This window comes from Xyrauchen texanus, chromosome 25 (assembly GCF_025860055.1).
Source record: "Xyrauchen texanus isolate HMW12.3.18 chromosome 25, RBS_HiC_50CHRs, whole genome shotgun sequence".
In the NCBI taxonomy this organism is placed as follows: Eukaryota; Metazoa; Chordata; class Actinopteri; order Cypriniformes; family Catostomidae; genus Xyrauchen; species Xyrauchen texanus.
This window is the reverse complement of record NC_068300.1, coordinates 15214436-15236421: the sequence shown is the minus strand read 5'-3', so window position 1 is coordinate 15236421 and position 21986 is coordinate 15214436. Positions and strand designations below refer to the sequence as shown.

Below are 21986 nucleotides of genomic sequence, written 5' to 3'. Positions count from 1 at the left end.
GTAATGCCGGACTTCCTTTCTACGCCCGTTGACCGTTATGAGCTTCTTGGTCTGGCGTTTCAATTTCTCCCATTCATTTTAATAGAAGTGGCTCTGCTAATTACACTCTAGTACTGCATTACAAATAAAGTGCCTCTGAGACTATTAATCGTTTATTTTGGGAGTGTCTTAAAGTGCAAGTCTTTTGAAGAGAGTTATAAAATTAGATTGACGTTAACAGAAAAAATGCCCCCAATTTTATTTTTATTTTTTTATAATGGTTTAATTACCAGAAGTATATAAGGTCATTAGAGACCCTAGGTTTGTAATAGTCAGGCTTTCTTTTTTTCTTTTTTTGCACTTCCATAAATTCAATTTTTGTGATTATTTCATATCTATATAATTTTACTATCACAGGATATCTATTTCTTTGTTTATTAAAAGATAAATTAGTACTATATTCATAAAAAGAAATATTATATTGATTTCAGATCAAAAATTGTGAATTATTTGTATCACATATGCATGTACGCATAAAAAATATGCATGCTATTTCTTACTCAATGCGGTGCCGATGTTTCAGTGATTGACTTGTTTTTCATTTGACATTGCTATTTGATGAAGAAACAAAATGGAAGTAAACTATAGCAAGTGTAACAGTATAATACGACTATTGTCATTTGGGTGCCTGATTTGTTGCATTATCTCTTTGATATATATATTTATAAAACATCAAAACATATTTAAATATTGAAATATTTGAAAACATCAAAACATAATAAAATATTTTCAAAATTTTTGAACAATATTTGATAGATATACATGCCTGGTATATTAAGACCTGAATATGTAACGAGTTTTGCTGAAATTTCCATGCATTTAAGGCTTAAAAAAAATACAAAAATGCTAAAAATAATATTTATAATAATAATAAAATGCAACTGTCGTTCTGTGACGTGTCAAGAGCGACTACAACAACATTTCCCGACATGCGCTGAACTCGTTGCCATAGCGCCTCTGGTTTACCAACATGGCGCTTAGCCCGTCTCGTGTCTTTGCTACACTTCTACCGACTGCTGCTGATGTTTACGGAGAGGAAAACGAATCAGTATTTAATCGGGTCGCCAAGCAGACGTCTTTATATCCTCAAAGCAACATAAGAGTTGTTCAGGTCACGGGCTGTGCCAAGTTATCGTGTCCTCCGGATCAGGCCACCGTAACAATTAGCGTCAAAAACAGTAAAGAAAATGTAAACGACGTGACTAATAGCGTGACTAGAAGACTGGAGTACATACTGCAGACTGTGAGACAGCATGATGTCAAGGTCCTCATTACAGTTGTTTGTTCTTCCTCTATTTTTAAAAATGTATAGAGTTAGGAAGAGCTGTAACTTTAACGGTCTTGTAACTTTTCTGCATGAAAACATGGCCTTTCTGCCACACTTTAGTCCTTCTGAGGGAACCTTCAGTGAATGTGTGTTGATAAAAATGCATTCGTCAGTGAGAATACACAAATCAAATATTTTTCTTCCAAACAGGTAGACAACATCACTGTAGCCAAGCATTTACAAAGAGAGGAGGAGCTCTTCCACATGCAGGCTGAGGTGAAGATGGATGGATGGATCAGAGAGGGGGAAAACTTACTTTAACATGCTCACTTAAAGGGATAGTTCACACAGATATGAAAATTCTCCCATCATTTACTCACCCTCATGCCACCCCAGATGTGTATGACTGTCTTGTGCTGAACTCAAACAAAGATTTTTAGAAGAATGTTTCAGCTCTGTAGGTCCATACAATGCAAGTAAATAGTGACCAGACCTTTGAAGCTCCAAAAGCAGAATAAAAGTAATCCAGTAGACTCCAGGGGTCAAATCCATATCTTCAGAAGTGATATGATAGGTGTGGGTGAGAAACAGATTAATACTTAAGTCCTTTTTTAATATGGTTGCATCCAAACCCAGGAAAATTCTACCTCCGGGCTATTGAGGTAGGAGGGGATCAAGGCATGCCTGAATCCAAGGTTCGTGTCACATCCTGTCTACTGACATACCTTCATCTGATCGATTTTTGAAAGCAGCATAGATCCTTTACTGCCTATGAAATCCCACAGTCCTGTGTATGCAGATCCACAGCGGTTGAACTGAAGAAAAAATGGTGGCTGAAGAGGCACTTGATAGCAAATTTGGTTATAAATTAAAATTTGTATAAATTTTTCCAACTTTTGATTCCATTTCTAGTGAGAAAGTTGTAGTTATTAAATATACACTTGGTTATTGCCAAAACTCTCATATTTTGTTATAGATTTTTTGGCTATTGTGGTTCAGTTGGACTGAAAGAAGCAGACGCGTTACCTTTAGTGGACACCAGATGGCGTTAATCAGATACTGGTATCCTAGCAACAATGTGAGGTTATGTAGCCTCAAAACCAGTTTCTAGAGGTACCTTAGTATGCAAACGCTGCCTGTTAAGCCATTAACTGATTGGGCAACAAGACAGCAACCTTTGGTGTCGGATGCAGCCTATCATTCTCCAATTTTTTTTTTTTTTGGCGTTTAGCATTATTCGTGCATATTGCTACCTATTGGACCAGGACGAGAATTTATAGTACAAAAGGACTTGGATATTGGTCTGTTTTTCACTCACAACTAAGTCCTTTTGTACTATAAATTCTCCTTGGAATGCCATGAAGATGAAAGAATTCAAATTATTGGGCAAACTATCTCTTTAATATTTATTAGGCACTGTGTCCTATAATTTAACAGGTTATTGAATAATCTGTTTATTTCTTTTTGTTGTTGTTGTTTTTCAATATTTGTGTAGGTACAAGTGGTGTTTTTAGACTTTGAAAAGATGCAGCATGTGCGTTCAGTTTTGATTGAGAAACTTGACAAAAGTGTGTGTGTTGGTGACCCCCATTACACTCACAGTGCTGAAAGCCTCAATTTGTTAAGGTAAGCCTTAAACACAACTTCCCAATCACCTGCAGCACACACTCTAAATTAATAGCAATATAGCTCTTGTTTCTTCCATTGTCTCTGCTATTTTCTCAAATCAAACGTTCTTGCATACGTTGAACTATGTCTGTTTTCATGTAAGGCTTCACTTGAATTTAGTCTGAACATAGCTTTGTATACAAACAAATTTATAGGCCTGTTTGTAATGATGTTGAGACTTATAATTGTTGTGTATCCTGCAGACGGCGTGTATGTTTGGTAGCTGTGGACAATGCCCGTCTCAAAGCCAGCGAGGCCTGTGGCATTCTGGGGCAAGCTCTGGGACGCCCACTGCTTGTACGTGAGGAAGAGTCACGAGAGTGGACAAGCAGCCAAGATGAAGTCACTGGCACTGCTCTAACACTGCATCAGAGGGCTGAGGCTACATTAGTCTCTGCCTCTTCACGAGTATTTGTGACCTTTGAACTACGACCAAAGGACAGAAACAGGAAAATTTGATGTTTTTGTTTATAAATGATACATTTAAATTACATGTTGAAACTTTCATTTGTTTTTTGATTGTTGCTGAAGGAGCCAGCATGTAAAGTTAATTAGATGTAAAAAAAAAAAATTCATAGATACCACTGTTTTAACTTGATTTCCAATCTAGAACATTCTGAACAGCACAGTATATAACGCTAAAACCATGCTCCAAGCAATCAAGTAATACTCACACATGCTGGTAAATCATCCCTGTTTTTGCATGTTGGTAATAAGAAAACATTCTGCAGTCAAAATGAATTTGTTAGTTGAACCTACATTTTGAATATATAGGAATATAATGCATTTTAACGTGATGAAGGACAATTGTCAGATTGCTACTAGAGCTCAGTCATGCCATTTATAAGATGTAATTTCTTTCAGCAACAGCAGATGGCAGAATTGCTAAGAGAACAGCAGTATCTGAACAGCATTTTGTTATACATCCATACAGTGACTCAAAACATGGTCTTTTGTTTCATTTGATGAAAGTAAAAAGAAACCCAGAAAACCAGCAAAATTTTGCATGGCTCAGCCCCACTCTATGAGGTGTTCAGTCTATGCTAAAATAAAAATATGTACTTTTTTCCCCTATAAATGGATGTTGGACCTTAGTAAGGAAATGCCCAGAATACATGGGACATATTCTTTAAACAAAACTATAATGTCAAAAAGCCGTTTCAGAATACATTTCAAGAAGTAAACTTGTTTCTGTAACAGCACAGCACAAACCTGTGTTGTTGGGATGCTATACATAGATTTACAACATTTTAAATTTCAGGGAAATTTTGCAAACAGTTGTTTAGGAAAGTGCTCTGGTAGTTTTTGTTGCCATTTAGTGTTTTTGGAGAAAATCAAATCAAAGGAGCCTTTTACCCAGCGGGGCCTTTAGACCTGTTGTACCCTATTTAAAGTATACTACCAGTAAAAAGTTTGGAGTTGACACAGTTTGTGTTTCTTATGATCTTAACCCCTTAAACTCCGGTGCATATTTGGGCTGCCGCCCGCCATTTTTCACACTCAAATTTAAAAGCTCACCATTCACACATACTGTGGACTAATTGCCAAAATTTGGTCTAATTGTTCAGAGAACCCCCCCAAATAAAATGAAAAAAAGACTCCAATTATTTATACATTTTTTAATGCATTTAAAATCATATGATAAACAAATTTGTTTTAGCAAAAAAAGCAAATAAATGTGTTGTTGTCCTAACTTTGTAAACATGTAATTCTGGTTCTGTTCATTCTTCCTCTATTTCAAAAGTCTCATTTTATTCCACTAGATGGCAGAAGTCACTAGATAAAATAACATTTCCTCTATCAGCTTCCATCACAATATACAGATCTGAAATGTAGGTGGCGCTTTAATGCATGTTTGCTCTCACAGATGTGCTCGTCCATAGACATTCAGTCTAATGTTCAGTTCAAGCACCACCCTTGATGTTTCATTGAATATCTCGGCCTCTGAGTGGACTACAAGCTCAGTCTAGGTGTCATTAGAGAGCTGAGATCCTCCCCTTTGCATTGATATATAAAATTGTATCATCCATATTTGAAACCATATTTTGTTTTGCATTCTTTTCTTGCTGGACTTCATATTTTGTTCTGGACATCTAAGATATAACATTGGATTATTCACACAAGCAAGCTCACAGACAAGTAAAAAATTGCAAATTGTTTAAAAAATACTCCCTAAGGTAAAAGCAGATATAAAGTTTTTGCCTATTTGAGGCTGACAGCAACAGTTATCCGAGCTTAAATGAGACTTTTGTATTGAATTACTTACAGAAATCATATTTTACTTTGTGGTACTTTTGAAAGTCTTTCGAACTGTCATATTAGGGCAACAAAATAGCCTATACAGTCACATTCCTGAGAGTGAGAGCTTTCATTCGATATATAACTTGTCTGTTTAGGTGCTATGTGAAGGACTTTTATTTTTATATAAATATTTGTACCCCATTACCTCTGAGGGGGGCACTAATTTTCAACGCAAAGTATTTGAGGCCTTCTTTTGTTATTTCAAATAATATAAATGCATATGTGATGGTTATCTTTGAAAAGTTCAGTTTGTAATCTTTATAATGATACCTCATATGGCTGACTTGTGTATATGGAGACTTTAACAATTTAAGCGTACCTTTGACCCCCCAGATCCACCGCTGGGTCCGTAGATTTAAAGCAGTTAAAAAACTTAAGGTTTAAATGCTTTAGTTTTGTAAACAAATATAAATGATGCTTACGTATGGATTTTATCATATTAACTTTTTGAAAATATTTACTTTTTTCCCCTATAAATGGATGAGTTGGACCTTATAGTAAGGAAATGCCCAGAATACATGGGACATCCTTTAATGTTGATAAGAGTAAAAAAAAAAGCATCCCAGGAGGAAACCTAGTTAAGTTCACGGGAATGCCTGGAGTGTGGAGAGCTGTATCTACAGAATAGGTTAAGTGTGACAATTGTGAAGAAGCTTAAATATAAAAATTCTTACTTGAATTTTGTTTAACATTTGTTGGTCACTACATAATTTATTAATGATTTCAGCTTTCAATTGTTGAAAATATTAGCCTTATAATAAAGAACTAGATAGGTACATTTCCTAAAGAAAATGTGAGTGGTGCTTGCCGTGGCAAAACTCGTCAAATAGCATGCTTGAAAAGAACAAAAATTATGGTCATAAATAAATCAACCCAGAAGTCTCTACGTTTTTCTGATGCAGAGATATGTGATTTGTTACTCGGTTGCTAGGGTAAACCCATCTGGTTGCTAGGCAGTTACCATAGTGATAGTAATGAAGTCTCCTTGCCATCCTTATTGAAATAAGTCAACCCGAAGTCTCTACTATTTTCTGGTGCAGAGATATGTGATTTGTTACTCGGTTGCTAGGGTAACCCCATCTGGTTGCTAGGCAGTTTCCATAGTGATAGTAATCAAGTTTCCTTGCCATCCTGAGTGAAATAAATCAACCCAGAAGTCTGTACTATTTTCTGGTGTAGAGATATGTGATTTGTTACTCGGTTGCTAGGGTACTATGTGTAGTTGGTAGGGAGTGGCTTGGCAGCTGCCAATCATGAAATTCCAAAGGCTGCTTGTCAGTATGAAAGACATAAATCAACTCCCATGCCTCTGTGACATTCAGAATGGAAGATATGCCTCTATGGATTTTGGTTGCTAAGGTGCTCGACAATAGTTGCTAGGGAGGGGCTAGGAAGTGTTGAGGTGATTCATGATTGGCTGTTTGCTGCCCCGAGTCAAACGAGACCACCCTTGTGTTGGTATGACACTTCTAGCCGGAGATATCCCTTTGATCTCTTTCATTAGAAGTCTATGGGACTTGTTGCTAAGGTCCTCTAAATGGTTGCTAGGGCGTGGCTTGATAGCTTTGCAATGATCCTGAGAGACTGATTGGTCGTCTTAGTAAAATGAGGCAGGCCCCTTGTCTCTATGACACTGTGATCCAGAGCTATGTATAATAAAAAATCCCTATTTCATGGGCCGCCCTACACCATTGTAAGTCAATGGGGCAACTTTGGGCAGCTCCTGCCCCCAGGGGTGCAACTTTTACCCCATATTGAGGTATGCTCTTACAGAGCCTGCCAGCCTCTTCAAATGTGGCAAATCACACGTTTCTGCGAAATCCTCGCCGGAGCTGTGACGCGCCAAAGTTTGTCTCAATGTTAAGTCAGTGGGATTTTTCGGCCGCTTTTTGCCCCTGGGGCAAATACCGCACTCGATCGCTTATAAAAGTCATAGCACACGTGTCCTCAATAGGTCGCTCGATTTGACACCTCATTCGTGGGTCTACGCTAAACGGTGCGGGACGAGTTAGGTGCCGAAGTTTTGTTAAGAGATATAAAAATAAAAATAAAAATAAAAAGTATAATAATAAGTATGTGAGATTACAATAGTGATGCTTTGCAAGCACCACTAATAAGCAGGTGTATCCAAACATTTGACTGTTAATTTATTTGCACATCACATTACCATTTAAGTGAATTGTGCAGATAAAAGATGCTTAAAATAAAATAAATATATATGTATATATATATATGTGATAGTGATAGTCAGTGCTGAAGCATTTTAAAAATCAGAAATGAACATAATTAATTCTGATTCAAAGTAATGGCCAGAATCATCTAATCACTGTAAACCATGTTAATATAAAAGCAGGGATCACCATTGCCCCATGTCTGCCAAACATGTTGAATGGTCCAAACATCATCTGCAACCTGCATCGTAAGTTGAGGTTGGATGTTAGGAGAGCTGCATAGGAAAGCTAGAGGATGCTCCCTATTTAATGAATGACTTAACCTCCAGTGTGCTGTTTGACTGCACTGGTCTGAAAACAGTACGAAATGCACCTTATTTTCATCATAACTCCATATAAAGCCTCTGAAAGCAACATTTTTATTTTTCAATGTGATAATGTACAGTAAATATAGGATTTCTTAGGGGAAAATAGTCCTATAGTCCACTATAGTGAACATTGGAGTAACATTTTACAATAAATTGCTCAAATTTAAAACTATGATATATTTGATGAAACTACAGACTGTAATCTTTTGACTCAAACAAGTTTCAATGTAAAAACTTAATTAGGTTCCTTTCAAGATGTAGTTTTGTTGCGGTTTCTCCCAAAGAAAATCTGTGATCGGCGGCATGATGTATTATCACATGACTTCATGCATCAAACATATAACCCTTTACTGACAGCAGTGTGTCCTGAACTGAGATCAGTTTAAATTAAATTATGGGTTGTGTATAGCAAAGCCAAAATACAACATCCACACATGGGGTCACACAAGGTTAAATCACACGGAGTTCAGCGCAAAAAGAGTGCATTGTTCCCCATGAAAAAGTTTCCTAAAATGCAATCGAGAAAAAGGACAAGGCAGTATGTGGAAAAACAAATGTTTATTTCCTTAAAATATCAGTATGAACTAATGTGACAGCAGTACACCCTACACAAACAGTCTATTTAACGTTTTTTATTTACACTCTTTCCTTTATAAAAGTATACAAACTAACATAGAAATAACTCTCAGTCAAAAGATATAAGACCAGAGAGGAAAAAGACCCTGACCCCACAACATGACTGTACCTTCAGAGTTAAATACCCGAGAATATACTAACATGCATCCATCTTTGATCTCCACTCCAAAATCTGTCAATGCCTGTGTGATGTCACTTCCTGTGCAGTATGGTGGTAACAGAGGGGTCAAAAATCTGATATAATACAGTTTTCATGAAGCAACAGATTATAAACACCAGCTCAATAAAACATGGGGCATGTACATAAGGACATGGTCACGCACACTCACAGACATGCATTAACTGCATATACAACAGCAACATACACACAAACCCACTATACAGTCTCATATAAACGCCCACACGCACACGTTCAATAGGCTTTGGTTCATCAAACCAGTTTTAAAGCTATGGGCAGGATTTGCTCTGTAAACTATCACTATGGATGATCCAGACCAAAACTGAAGCGAATATGTAAGAAACTAGAAAATTACATGGCAACAAACCAGGCTGAATGTCATCCAGGCTGACTTCATCTCTCATAAAAAACAGACTATGCTATATATGTGGGTCACAATACATGAACTCTTAATTTTTTATCTCCAGATTTCAATATCTTTGCTCTCATACATGCACATACACAAAGTCAAGGCACATTCAAAACAGAATACGACTTACACACACACTGCCTCTTGTGTCATTCGCTGCCCTGTGGTATCTACTAAGCCAATGCATCCGATGAAGAATGCAAAATAACCAAAACATGTTTCAATGTGATCAGGCAAAAGCAAAGCTCTCTCTACTAATGAAATGTACAGTTCTATAGTAATGATTTGGCCAAAAACAGAGAAATCACTCAGTGCAGGAAGAAACACAGGTAGAGTACTGAAACCACAAGGCAATCAAATTCACTACACGCACACATTATTAACTCTATCAATAGTGTTTTTTACGAGCATACAGTGGCCTCAACAAGTACAGTGAATTAAGAAAGTATTCAGACCCCTTCATTTTTTCACATTTTGTAATGTTGCAGCCTTATGCTAAAATGCTTTAAATTATATATTTTTTCATATCATTCTACACTCCATACCCCATAACAACAAAACAAAAAACTGATTTTTGTTAACTTAGCAAATGTATTAAAAAGAAAAAACTGAAATATCACATTGACATAAGTATTCAGTCCCTTTGCTATGACACTTGAAATTTAGCTCAGGTGCATCCCATTTCTCTGGATCATCTTTAAGATGTTTCTACACTTTGATTGGAGTCCATTTGTGGCAACTTCAATTGACTGGGAATGATTTGGAAAGGCACACACCACACCATGTCTAAATAAGGTCTCACAACAGAAAATGCATATCAGAGCAAAAACTATGCCATGAGGTCAAAGGAACTGCCTGCAGAGCTCAGAGACAGGACTCTGTCGAGGCATTGAAGGTTCCCAAGAGCACAGTGGCTTCCATTAATCTTAACTGGAAGAAGTTTGGAACAACCAGGACTCTTCCTAGAGTTGGCCGCCAGGCCAAACTGAGCAATAGGGGGAGAAGGGCCTTGGTAAGAGAGGTGACATAGAACCTGATGTTCACTCTGGTTGAGCTCCAGAGATCATGTGTGGAGATGAGAGAAACTTGCAGAAGGACAGCCTTCACTGCAACACCAGACGGAAGCCTCTCCTCAGTGCAAGCCACATGAAAGCCCACTTGGAATTTGCAGCAAAAGCACCTAAAGGACTTTCAGACTGTGAGAACCAAGATTATCTAGTCTGATGATATGAAGATTGAACTGTCTGGCCTGGAGGAAACCAGGCACCGCTCATCAACTGCACAATACCATCACAACAGTGGTTGTAGCATCATGCTGTGGGACTGTTATTTAGTGGCAGGGATTGGGAGACTGGTCAGGGTTGAAGGAAATCTCAATGCAGCAAAATACATAGATATCCTTAATGAAAACCTGGTCATGAGTGCTCGGGATCTCAGACTGGGCCGAAGGTTCACATTCCAACAGGACAGCCAAGATTACGCAAGAGTGGCTTAGGGACAACTCTGAGAATGCCAGAGCCCGGACTTGAACCCAATCGAACATCTCTGTAGAGACCAGAAAATGGCTGTCCACTGACTGTCCATATCTATCCTGACAGAAGTTGAGAGGATCTGCAGAGAAAAATGGCAGAAAATCCCCAAATCAAGGAGTGAAATGCTTGTCGCATCATACCCAAAAGACTAGGGGGCTTCAACTAACGGTCTTTATATTAATGTCAATGTGATATTTCATTTTTTTCTTTTTAATAAATTTGCAAAGTTATCAAAAATCTGGTTTTTGCTTTGCCATTATGGGGTATGCCGTGTAGATTGATGTAAAAAAAAGAATATTATAATTTAAAGTATTTTAGCATAAGGCTTACAAAATGTGGGAAAAAAATGAAGGGGTCTGAATACTTTCGTAATGCACTATATGGAAACTTACGATGCAGTTAAAATATATGAATTTCACTGCATTAGATAAAAGTGATAACTTTACACTCTTAGGCATTCTTTTTCAGCCAGTTGGATTTTTAGTGGATGCAAGTCATAACCACAATTCATCACATTATCTATGGACATGTTCAAGATTGACAATCAGAAAGTATCTAAATACTTATCCAAATTTGTTTTACAGTATATTTAATCAGAGTTCCCACACCTTGTGACCAATTCATTTCCATTTCTTTTCCATGAGTTTTGTGTGATATTTATTTTTATACTATTCTAGTTGTTTGTAAATACTTGGTATTTTTTTTTATTTGTATAATTTTATAGAGATTACTTACAAGTAATTTCTAAACTAAGAAATATGTTATAGGATTAGTACAGCATAACTACAAAATGTAAAAACTCAGAAATTTCCACAAGGTTTTACAATTTTATTAATTTTTTGTAATTTATCTTTGACTTTTAGTTTTCAAGTTGTTTGTCATTCCTGGAAACTTTTTTAAACGTATTTTTAAAAATAACTGTGTTCAGACTGATTCACTAATGAATGAATCACGCTTACCGATTTGTGAACCCTGCTGATATTTCCATGACAATTTTTTTTTAATTGTTTTTGTGAAGTATTTTACTTGAAAAGTGTGCTTGTGCTGTTTCTCCACTAGGGTTGATATTTTTCTACCTATGTAGTGACATACAAATATTTTAAGTGTCTTAAGTGTCCAAAAACTTTGTTGGGCCACTGTATTTGTATGCAGTGATTATGGATATTCTCTTAGTGGGATCACAGTGCATTCACAAATACATTAAAAATAATGTACTGTCTGCATACTGAGGCGCAGAATGCCATTATATCATCATCAATAATAATAATAATAATTAATAATTTCACACCTCAAAAACTCAACGCACACACACACACACGTTATGTAGAGATATACTGCTCACTAATCTCTATCCCAGCAACAGATCAATGACACGTGTGTACTGAATAAATCAATACAGTAAAGCATTAAAAACCCACACATATACACATAATGGGGAGTACAAAGGAACCATGATGTATTGAAAGTATGAAAAGGCACAAGGTATTGCTAATTATATAAAAACATGCAAATTACCACTGCTACTGATATTTGTTGACTTGTAGAGAAAGACATTAAAAGACAAAACCGAAGAAAAAAAATCACATGGTCCTTCTTTGCACTTGCTCCACTATAGCTTAAAAGCCACCAACACTTCGAAGAAGTGTCTGATTTGTTACCATTAGCAACAACTCTGTAAAAACAATGCATAAAATTAACAGTTAAAGAGAGACAAGACAGACTAAAAGCTTGTTATTTTCCACACACACAATCAAACATCAAACACTCACACATAAGTGTGTTCGTGAGAGATGAAATCAGATATTTGGATTTTTATAAGACTAAGTAGGCAGGTACCTTTCTTTACTGGCATTCAAATAGTGCATATGAAATCAATATTAAACTGCATTTGTGATTTTTCTGTGGAAGAAATGTTCAAGATGGGGGCTTTCAGTCCCTTTCATAATGGGCAGTGACTTTTCATGAGACTGCCTTGTTAAATCACCAAAACAAAAAGTAGAAGATTCAAGATCAATTTAGAGAGTCAGAATCAAAGATTCATGTGATCATGACAGTTTGATAGCAGCAGAATGGTTCCCCTCCCCAGTGTAGTGGGGATAAGGGGTTTTGTCACAGAGGACATGCAAAGTTGGCATCGTTTACCAGCCAATGAGGTTGGCTTTGGCCTTTTCAGTGAGCTTGCGGACTCTCCCCTTGCTCGACGTGCCAAAAGTGATCGAGGCATCTTCAAACAAAAGTTGTCTTTGCTCTTCCTCAGAGTCTTCCTCATTATAAAAGGCTGTCCTTCGGCCCTGGTTGCGCGTTCTCATTTGCCCTTTAGAGCTCCCATCCTCGCTCATATACATTTCTGGCTCCTCCCTCAGGGTGGGGCCTGGATCAGGAGGCGTGGTCTCTTCAATGCTGCGTCGACTGCTCCTTCTTAGAGTTTTGGGGCTTGAAATAGCCGGTGTATGTGCGGTTTGATCAGTCGTCCTGATCTGTCGTGGTCTACCTCGTTGTCTTGGATGTTCTGGAGTCAAGACAGAATCTGAAAGGCTACTGTCCTGGGCTGTAGAAGAAGCCCCACCCTCATCACTAGTAGACAGAACAAGCTCCTCCTCATGGGTGGAGTTTCTTTGTAAGGCCTCCATCTCTTTCTTGCTTTTCCTCCCTCTCTTTCTGCTAGAGGGCTGTGGTGAGGGGGTTGGCTCTACTATGGGTGTCCTTATTTGTACGTCTAATCTGGGTCTACCCCGCCCTCTTCTTCCTGCTCCCACATTAGCTTGACTTGTATGGCCATTCAAATGCACACTGTTCTGAGGAGAAGAGTGGTTAACTGGACCTGAGAGAGAAAGACAAAAATATATAACATATTCTGTATTTACTGAAGGAAATATGAGTGGTTCTTGGCTGTGCAAAAACTCGTCGCCATATTGCCATATTGACACATCATTTGCAATCGCTGAGGCTTCTATATCTTTCATTCTGTCAAGACTTTGAGCCCGTTTACATGCATTTAAGAAAACAATTTATTCCAGGGTTTGCAGAAAGCGGCATTCTAAAACGTCACATAAATGCGAGTGCAGTCTCTTAAGGGATTAAATAATTTTTTTCTTCTTCTTTCAATTAACATTTTTATCGATTCATAAACATATCACCAATCACCAAACCCACCCTAACCCCCAACAAACACCCCTGTAGTCACAAATAGATACACACACAAAAAAAACAAGAACAAACAAAAACAAACATAATAATCAAATATTATTAAAACTAAACATCTCTCTCCCCAGCCCCTCCCCGAGAGTCCCCCAAAAACATTTTCCCCACTTCCTGTCAAAAAATTCTTAACTCCCAGCCTTCTGCTTGACATCTCTTCATAAGCAGCCACACTCCCCATCTCAGTACACCACTCCAGAAATGAAGGCGCCCTGTCAGAGTTCCATCCCCTTAAAATAATTAGACTGCTAACCATAATGCTGGTCAGAACCCAATTTTTTGTGTTTATCCCCAAAATGTATGACCGCCCCATTGCCCAAAATACAGAGTCTGGAGCAGAGTGACATTTGAGTGCCTAAAACGTCACACAAAAAAACCAAAATTAATGGATCTTAACACACCACCAAAGAAACATGGGTTGTCTTCTGATTGGTATCGCCAGCAACTGGATGTGTCTTTAAGACCAAGCCTATACAATCTAAAGGGGGTCCAATACAATCTATGTCAAATCTTGAATTGCATAAGGCGCATCCTTGCATCTCTAGATACAGACTTGACATTTTTTAGAATCCTAGCCCACACTCCCTCCTCCAATTCCAAATTTAAATCTTTCTCCCATATTCTCTTGAGAGAAGTTGAAGCTTTAGCTTAACTTGTATTGAACACCAAACATTCCTTTAAATACTTCACCCTTAGGGAAAAACCCCTAACACTCAAAATGAGCAAAAGAAATGATTTGATTAATTGACTTTAGCAAGCACCACTAACAACAGATCAAAACAGAATGTGTTTGTAGAATGAAAGTATATTTCCAGGAAATATAAATAAAGCACTTTCATGCAATAACATTAACTTTTGACAACAAAATAAAAAATTGGGTTTGATCATGGTACTCACCTGGTGTGAGTTTAACAGGTGTTCGAAGCTTCCTACGAGACTCTCTGGCCCTACCCTCATTTGTTTGGGGGACTGCAGAACTCTCTGTTTCCCTGGAGATGCCAGTGGAGTGAGAATTCTGAGCACGTAGAACTCTGGAGGAGGGCTCCGCTGTTTTAATGTGGGTGGGGGGAGGGGGAGGAGGTGACTGCGCAGTAGGCGGATCTGTGGGTTGAGTTCCGAAGCGGGCGGAGCTACGCGTCCGTCCTGGGGCAACATGAGGCTCAGCCTTTCCGTTGATTTGTGGATGTGTGTGTCGTAAAGAAGGGGTCCGGGAGGGTCCAGCAGGAGTGGGTGGAACTGCATTGTCAGATCGTGGGAGGGCACGAGAAGAGACCCGCCTTTTCCTTTCTGGACTAAAAATCAGAAAAGAAAGCAAATGTTTAGAATTTTCCCACCTCCACAGGGCTGTCCCGATTATGATATTTAGTTGACAATTAATTGTAAAACAAATATTTGTGATTATGTCAATTAATTGTCTGTTTTAGGGCTGTGATGATTAATTGTCTTTTTAAGGGCTGAACGATTAATTGTCATTATGTCATATAAATTGTGCTTTTTTTTCTGCATGTGTGCTTCATACACATTAAGAAGTCATTTTTACATATTTAACTTCAAATAAATAAATAAATAATAAAATAGGTATGAACTATGATTTCCTTTTAAGGCTTTAAAAACATATAAATGACATGTCATTTCTAAATATTTAAAATATGTCTTGCTTTTTGGTCAACTTTAGTTTTGGTAAAGGTTACATTTACACTTGTTTTTGAACACACACACACACACATATAGTGAGGGAAAAACGTATTTGATCCCCTGCTGATTTTGTACGTTTTCCCACTGACAAAGAAATGATCAGTCTATAATTTTAATGGTAGGTTAATTTGAACAGTGAGAGACTGTAAAATCCAGAAAAACATATTCCATGTCAAAAATATTATAAATTGAATTGCATTTTAATGAGGGAAATAAGTATTCGACCCCCTCTCAATCAGAGTTTTCTGGCTCCAAGGTGTCTTTTATACAGGTAACGACCTGAGATTAGGAGCACACTCTTAAAGGAAGTGCTCCTAATCTCAGTTTGTTACCTGTATATAAGACACCTGTTCACAGAAGCAATCAATAAATCAATCAGATTCCAAACTCTTCACCATGGCCAAGACCAAAGAGCTGTCCAAGGATGTCAGGGACAAGATTGTAGATCTACACAAGGCTGGAATGGGCTACAAGACCATCGCTAAGCAGCTTGGTGAGAAGGTGACAACAGTTAGTGCGATTATTCGCAAATGGAAGAAACATAAAAGAACTGTCAATCTCCCTCGGTCTGGGGCTCCATGAAAGATCTCACCACGTGGAGTTGCAATGATCATGTGAACGGTGAGGAATCAGCCCAGAACTACACGGGAGTATCTTGTCAATGATCTCAATGCAGCTGGGACCATAGTCACCAAGAAAACAATTGGTAACACACTACGCCGTGAAGGACTGAAATCCTGCAGTGCCCACAAGGTCCCCCTGCTCAAGAAAGCACATGTACAGGGCTGTCTGAAGTTTGCCAATGAACATCTGAATGATTCAGAGGAGAACTGGGAGAAAGTGTTGTGGTCAGATGAGACCAAAATCGAGCTCTTTGGCATCAACTCAAGTTTGGAGGAGGAGGAATGCTGCCTATGACCCCAAGAACACCATCCCCACCGTCAAACATGGAGGTGGAAAATTATGCTTTGGGGGTGTTTTTCTGCTAAGGGGACAGGACAACTTTACCGCATCAAAAGGACGATGGATGGGGCCATGTACCGTCAAATCTTGGGTGAGAACCTCCTTCCCTCAGCCAGGGCATTGAAAATGGGTCATGGATGGGTATTCCAGCATGACAATGACCAAAAACACACGGCCAAGGCAACAAAGGAGTGGCTCAAGAAGACGCACATTAAGGTCCTGGAGTGGCCTAGCCAGTCTCCAGACCTTAATCCCATAGAAAATATGTGGAGGGAACTGAAGGGTCGAGTTCCCAAACGTCAGCCTCGAAACCTTAATGACTTGGAGAAGATCAGCAAAGAGGAGTGGGACAAAATCCCTCCTGAGATGTGTGCAAACCTGGTGGCCCACTACAAGAAACGTCTGACCTCTGTGATTCCAACAAGGGTTTTGCCACCAAGTACTAAATCATGTTTTGCAGAGGGGTTGAATACTTATTTCCCTCATAAAAATACAATTCAATTGATAACATTTTTGACATGCGTTTTTCTGGATATTTTTGTTGTCTATCACTGTTCAAATTAACCTACCATTAAAATTATACACTGATCATTTGTTTGTCAGTGGGAAAACTTACAATATCAGAAGGGGATCAAATACTTTTTCCCTCACTGTATATATAATTTTCATCAACATTTTATTATATGCAATATTAAAATATTTATTTCCAAATTTCTTCACTTTCACACATTATTTTAATGCTCTGATTAAACACACAAGCCCTTATTTGTAATGAAGCAAAACCTTTGATAATGTAATCATTTTATCACTCCACAGAAATAGAGTAAGCGTGAGTCTCCTCTGTGTCACTGCGTGTATGAACCAGGAACATTTGCCATTACACGATTGTTTAAAGTGAAACCGGAGGGCTTTGTGTTCACTATCAAAGTTTATGCTTGTTTGTTTATATTTTTGTGGGAGTTTGACGCAAGCCTCTTCTGACAGTGCGCGCATCATTGCGCTTCATGCGCTCTTCAGGACAGGAGCTGGTTGACGTCAGCGGTGCGGCTCAGTGACACTCGGACTCGGAGTTCAACTGAATGACACACAAACATGTTCATGGCATTTATGCAGTATATTCAAATTCCCTTATTTGGGCATTAAAATGTGATTAGAATTAGAATGCCCAAAAATCGCAGTTCTCTCAAATAACCGTGGTTAGATCAAATACCCGTGATCAGACGGTTATTGAATAATCACAACAGGCATACCCCTCCATATTTGGCAACTATCGAATCACTTTATTCTCCTATCAAGATTTTTTCAATCTGTGTCATCATGACTTGCTACTGATATATTTAACAAAATACTGAACCTACACACATTATTTGACAAAACATTGTTTAGTGTAATGCTAAAGAAACATGAATTTTCTTTTTAAATGAACAATTCACCAAAAAATCTATCTATAAAATTCATCATTTACTCACCCTCACGCCATCCCAGATTTGTATGACTTTTTTAGTTATGCTGAACACAAACAACATTTTTAGAAGAATATCTTATAGAATATTGTATGGACCTGGCAACTGAATACTAGTGTCAATTTTGTCAGCTGTTTTTTAATTTAATCTTAGTCTTAATCCTGTGTCAAATGTCCTTTTTAGATTTGTCATATTTAGTCAACCGTACACAATTTTTTTAGTTGACAAAGTCTGGGCTTTTTAATGTAGTTTTAGTCAATGAAAACTGTTGACATTTTAGTCATATTTAGTCATACTGATATTTTAGTCATTGAACACTGTAAACATTTTAGCCATAAGGGTATTATTGATAGGGTATTATTGATAGAGCCCCCAACTGAAGGGTATTTGGCAATCTTGTCTATCTAAAACCTATATATATATATATACACACACACATTTTATTGTTGTTGTCATTTTAGTGTTATTTTTCACATAAGATTGATCTCATCATGATGATCTCATGATGATGACGTTGCGAGCTGCAGACAGCGGGGGTGAGAGACGACCGTTTTAGAGTACACATCAGCCGGAGGAACTTTAAATCTCTCCCGGTCTCGACTCCGCTCAGATTGGGTCTCTTCCGCGACTGTTTGAAGCAGCTCTGACCGCATAGAGAATGAGTTTGTGCTTATTTACATGTCACGTTCCTGTATTATTTGAACTTTAATAAAGGATGAAATAAAGATATATCGCCAAGCTGTGATCTCTGTTTCTATCAGACACTCGAGCTGCAGCACTCTTCTCGTCTCGTGTGTCATCATTATTGTTTTATATGATCTCAAGTTATGTTAAATGACATCAGCGACTATTCGACAACAGAATAATTTTATTATTGCCAAGATTTGTAGTTACGAATGACAATCCACAGAGTGCAATGTTTGTTAGGGTTTTCCACGAAGACACCCACCAGAGTTTTTTATTTTATTTAATTTGTCTCCGTTTTGGTGTCAGATTGCAGATAGAGAAAATTGCAAAAACTTAAATACAAGTACTTTACCTACTTGTTTTCAACTTGTTTTCTGTTAAAAGTAGGAATATATATGTTAACTGCATGTCCTAATGAATGCTGCAATTAAACTTAAGTTGTGATATGTTTGTTGAGGTTTTTATTGATGCATAATAGGTAAATTTGCAGATAATCGGAAAAATCGTGAAATCATGATTTATTATCAGACAATAATCGTACCATCAAAAATTCACATCGTGACATCCCTAATGACAGCACTAAAAGATCACATGCAAAGGTCAGGAACAGTGACCTATAGCATAATACACTGCAATGAACAATGATACACTCTCTGTACCTAGAGGCGGTGCTTGAAGGGGAAGAGCTCCTCCTCCTCTTCACAGACTGTCTGGTCAAGCGTTCCGTGTGCAGGCGCTGTCGAGTGAATCGCTCACTGTGCAGACTTTGAGCAGCTTTAAAATCAGTCAGGATCGAACTGATATGCTCTTCAAACAGAGCGGACAATCGTAGACTCATGCTATAAATCTGTGTACACACACACACACACACACATATACAAACAAACAAACAAGCAAACAAAAACAAACAATGATAAACTAGATAAACTGGTTTTACAATGAAGATTACAATGCAACATAACTGCTATTAGTTCATCCTATTTACTAAATTTAATGTCATTCAAAATCTGTATTTCTTAATTTTTTGGAACAGATGTTGTTAGGCAGAATGACAGCCTCAGTCACCATTTACTTTCATTGCATGGAAAAAAGATGCAATTAAAGTGAATAGTGACTGAGGCTAAAAAAATTGCATTTTGTGTTCCATGGAACAAAGAAAGTCATATGGGTTTTGAATGACATGAGGATGAATAAATGAATACAGAATTTAAATTTTTGGTTGAACTATCCCTTATCAAATTGAAGCATAACAACAAAACAGACATGATCTCGTACCCTGGACTTTTTGCTGGGTGTGTAGGCTTTGGAGTTGCTGAAGATTAGTCGTACATCTTTACAAAGATCCATGGGAGTGTCATACTCTCCTGCTAACAGGCGATTCAAGACAGTACCAAAATCCATAGGAGTGTCCACAATGTCCAGGTAGTCCTGAAAGAGGTATTTTACAAATATTAAATCACAACATGTTATCAACTTGATCTACGTGTTTTCAACATACTGAGCTACTTTCTTCATGTGTCTGTGTATTACCGGATACTCCTCCAGATCCACAGGTTGCCTGAAAGGCTCTGAATCTTCACACTGAAAGATGAGCTTCAGCAGCCCTTTGCAGCACCCCTTCCAGGCCTCGGGGTCTGATGACGGTTTACTGCGCAGACTCCTAAGGATGGGCTGTTGCTGCTGGCCCTGAAACAAAACTCTCCATTAGCCTGGTATGATGTTGTTAGACTTTGATACATCCTTATGATATTGCCAGAAACAATCTTGCATGCATAATCAAATCTGATGTCTCTGGGCCTGTTTACACTTCGTATTAACATCCATCTGGGATGATTCAATCACAAGTGGGAAGCCAAGACAGATGCTGTTTACAAATGTGTCTCTTGTGATCATTTGTGTTGGATTAGGGACAGTCTCTGATTTTATAGATACATCACTGCATGATTTGGGACATACTGAAAATGTTATGTGAAACCTTGTGAATGTACAGTAATTTGCAAAAGTCTTAGGAACATAAGATGTTTCCCATAAACATTTGTCATAAGATGGTTATTTAATGTAGATCTTCAGCGTTATTGTGTAAATAGTAAAAATAAATGTTAGACTCCTAAACATTCCTTTTGCTAATAAAATAGAATAGAAGAACAGGGAGCCCTGCAACAAATGGCATGGCCCCCACAGAGCCCCCAACTGAACATTTGGGGCTTTTCTACTGCACGGTACAACTCGAATCTGCTCCCTTTTTGGAGGTTTTCCATTGTGGATAGTACCTGGTACCTGATACTTTTTTTAAGTACCACCTCGGTCGAGGTTCCAAGCGAGCCGAGCCGATACTAAATGTGACGTCAAAATCCTGCAGATTACTGATTGTTCAGGGAGAATCGTCACTATCAGCGTCACTTGATTTCCGACACGTGACATCAACCCGCTAGTTTTGAAGTTAGCAACAGCGATAACAGTATCATTTATTTACGTGACTTTCGAATTGTGAAAAAAGAAATGGCTGTGCGCAAAACCACGCCATGTTCAATAAACGACGTGCAAACGGTCTGCTCGTTAGCGATGAGCGAAACGAAAAAGTCTCCCAGGAAATGTCTCAGCTGTTGGCCGCACAGGGCTACAACTGGACCTTCCAACAGTGTAGGGAAAAGTAAAAAACACTTAAAAGTGACTACAGAACCATCAAGAAAAAGTGAAAGCTATCTAAACAGGCAAGCAATGGGAGGGAGAGTGCCCTGGTCTGGCGTTGATCCACGATGGAGGATGGTATGTTTTGTTATGTTAACTCTATATTCTGCTTGTAAGCTTCACTTTATTTAGTTTAACCAGCTACTGGAAGCTTGCTTCTAAAACAACCAGGCCAATTTAACTGTTACACTTGTGTAAAATCACCATGCAACAACTGCTTTATGTAGCACAATGAGCTAGTAGCTAACAGCTAGCGGTCGTGTTATTGTTTTGGTCAGTTTGTGTCGTGTTTAAGATGATGTCACGGCAGTAGAGGCGGCACAACTATGACGGTCATCCTATAATCCCACCCACGTTGAGATGGCACTAAACTGCAGTGGAAATGCAAGCTCCGAAAAGTAAAGCGAGTCGAGTTGAAGTGAGTCGAACCGTAACGTGCAGTGGAAAAGTGCCAATTGAGACAGTCTGGTATTACATGAAGGTACAGATGCAATTGAGACAGCTTAAAAAGATAGAAGATCTGTGGTGAATTTTCCAAGAAGCTTGGAGCATCCTATCTACCAACAACAAAGAAAACTGTGTCCAGTTGTACCTAAGATAATTGGTGCTGTTTTGAAGGCAACAGTGGTCAGACCAAATATTGACTTAGCATTTTTATGTTTACAGGACTTTGCATGACATTAATTTACGTTATTTTTGAAGACATCCTCACTATGCAACATT

The 21986-nt window shown here is 38.2% G+C and overlaps 2 protein-coding genes across 3 annotated transcripts in view; one reads left to right on the top strand and one right to left on the bottom strand.

The window, feature by feature from the left end:
- The first annotated feature begins 1003 nt into the window (after positions 1-1003).
- On the top strand, positions 1004-4688 carry irak1bp1 (interleukin-1 receptor-associated kinase 1 binding protein 1). The gene is made up of 4 exons (XM_052092035.1): positions 1004-1303; positions 1517-1582; positions 2802-2932; positions 3178-4688. The coding sequence occupies exons 1-4, from the start codon at positions 1010-1012 to the stop codon at positions 3431-3433; spliced, it is 747 nt and encodes a 248-aa protein (XP_051947995.1). The 5' UTR covers positions 1004-1009; the 3' UTR covers positions 3434-4688.
- Positions 4689-8310: 3622 nt separating this feature from the next.
- Positions 8311-21986, bottom strand: part of LOC127618806 (PH-interacting protein-like) — a 71822-nt gene continuing 58146 nt past the window's right edge. For both annotated transcript variants that reach the window (XM_052091439.1, XM_052091440.1), the window contains exons 35-39: positions 20106-20261; positions 19851-20003; positions 19235-19422; positions 14665-15059; positions 8311-13390 (exon numbers count right to left, since the gene is read on the bottom strand). In XM_052091439.1, coding sequence (XP_051947399.1) covers positions 12708-13390; positions 14665-15059; positions 19235-19422; positions 19851-20003; positions 20106-20261 — 1575 coding nt within the window. In that variant the 3' untranslated portion in view covers positions 8311-12707. The remainder of the gene's footprint in view (positions 13391-14664; positions 15060-19234; positions 19423-19850; positions 20004-20105; positions 20262-21986) is intronic.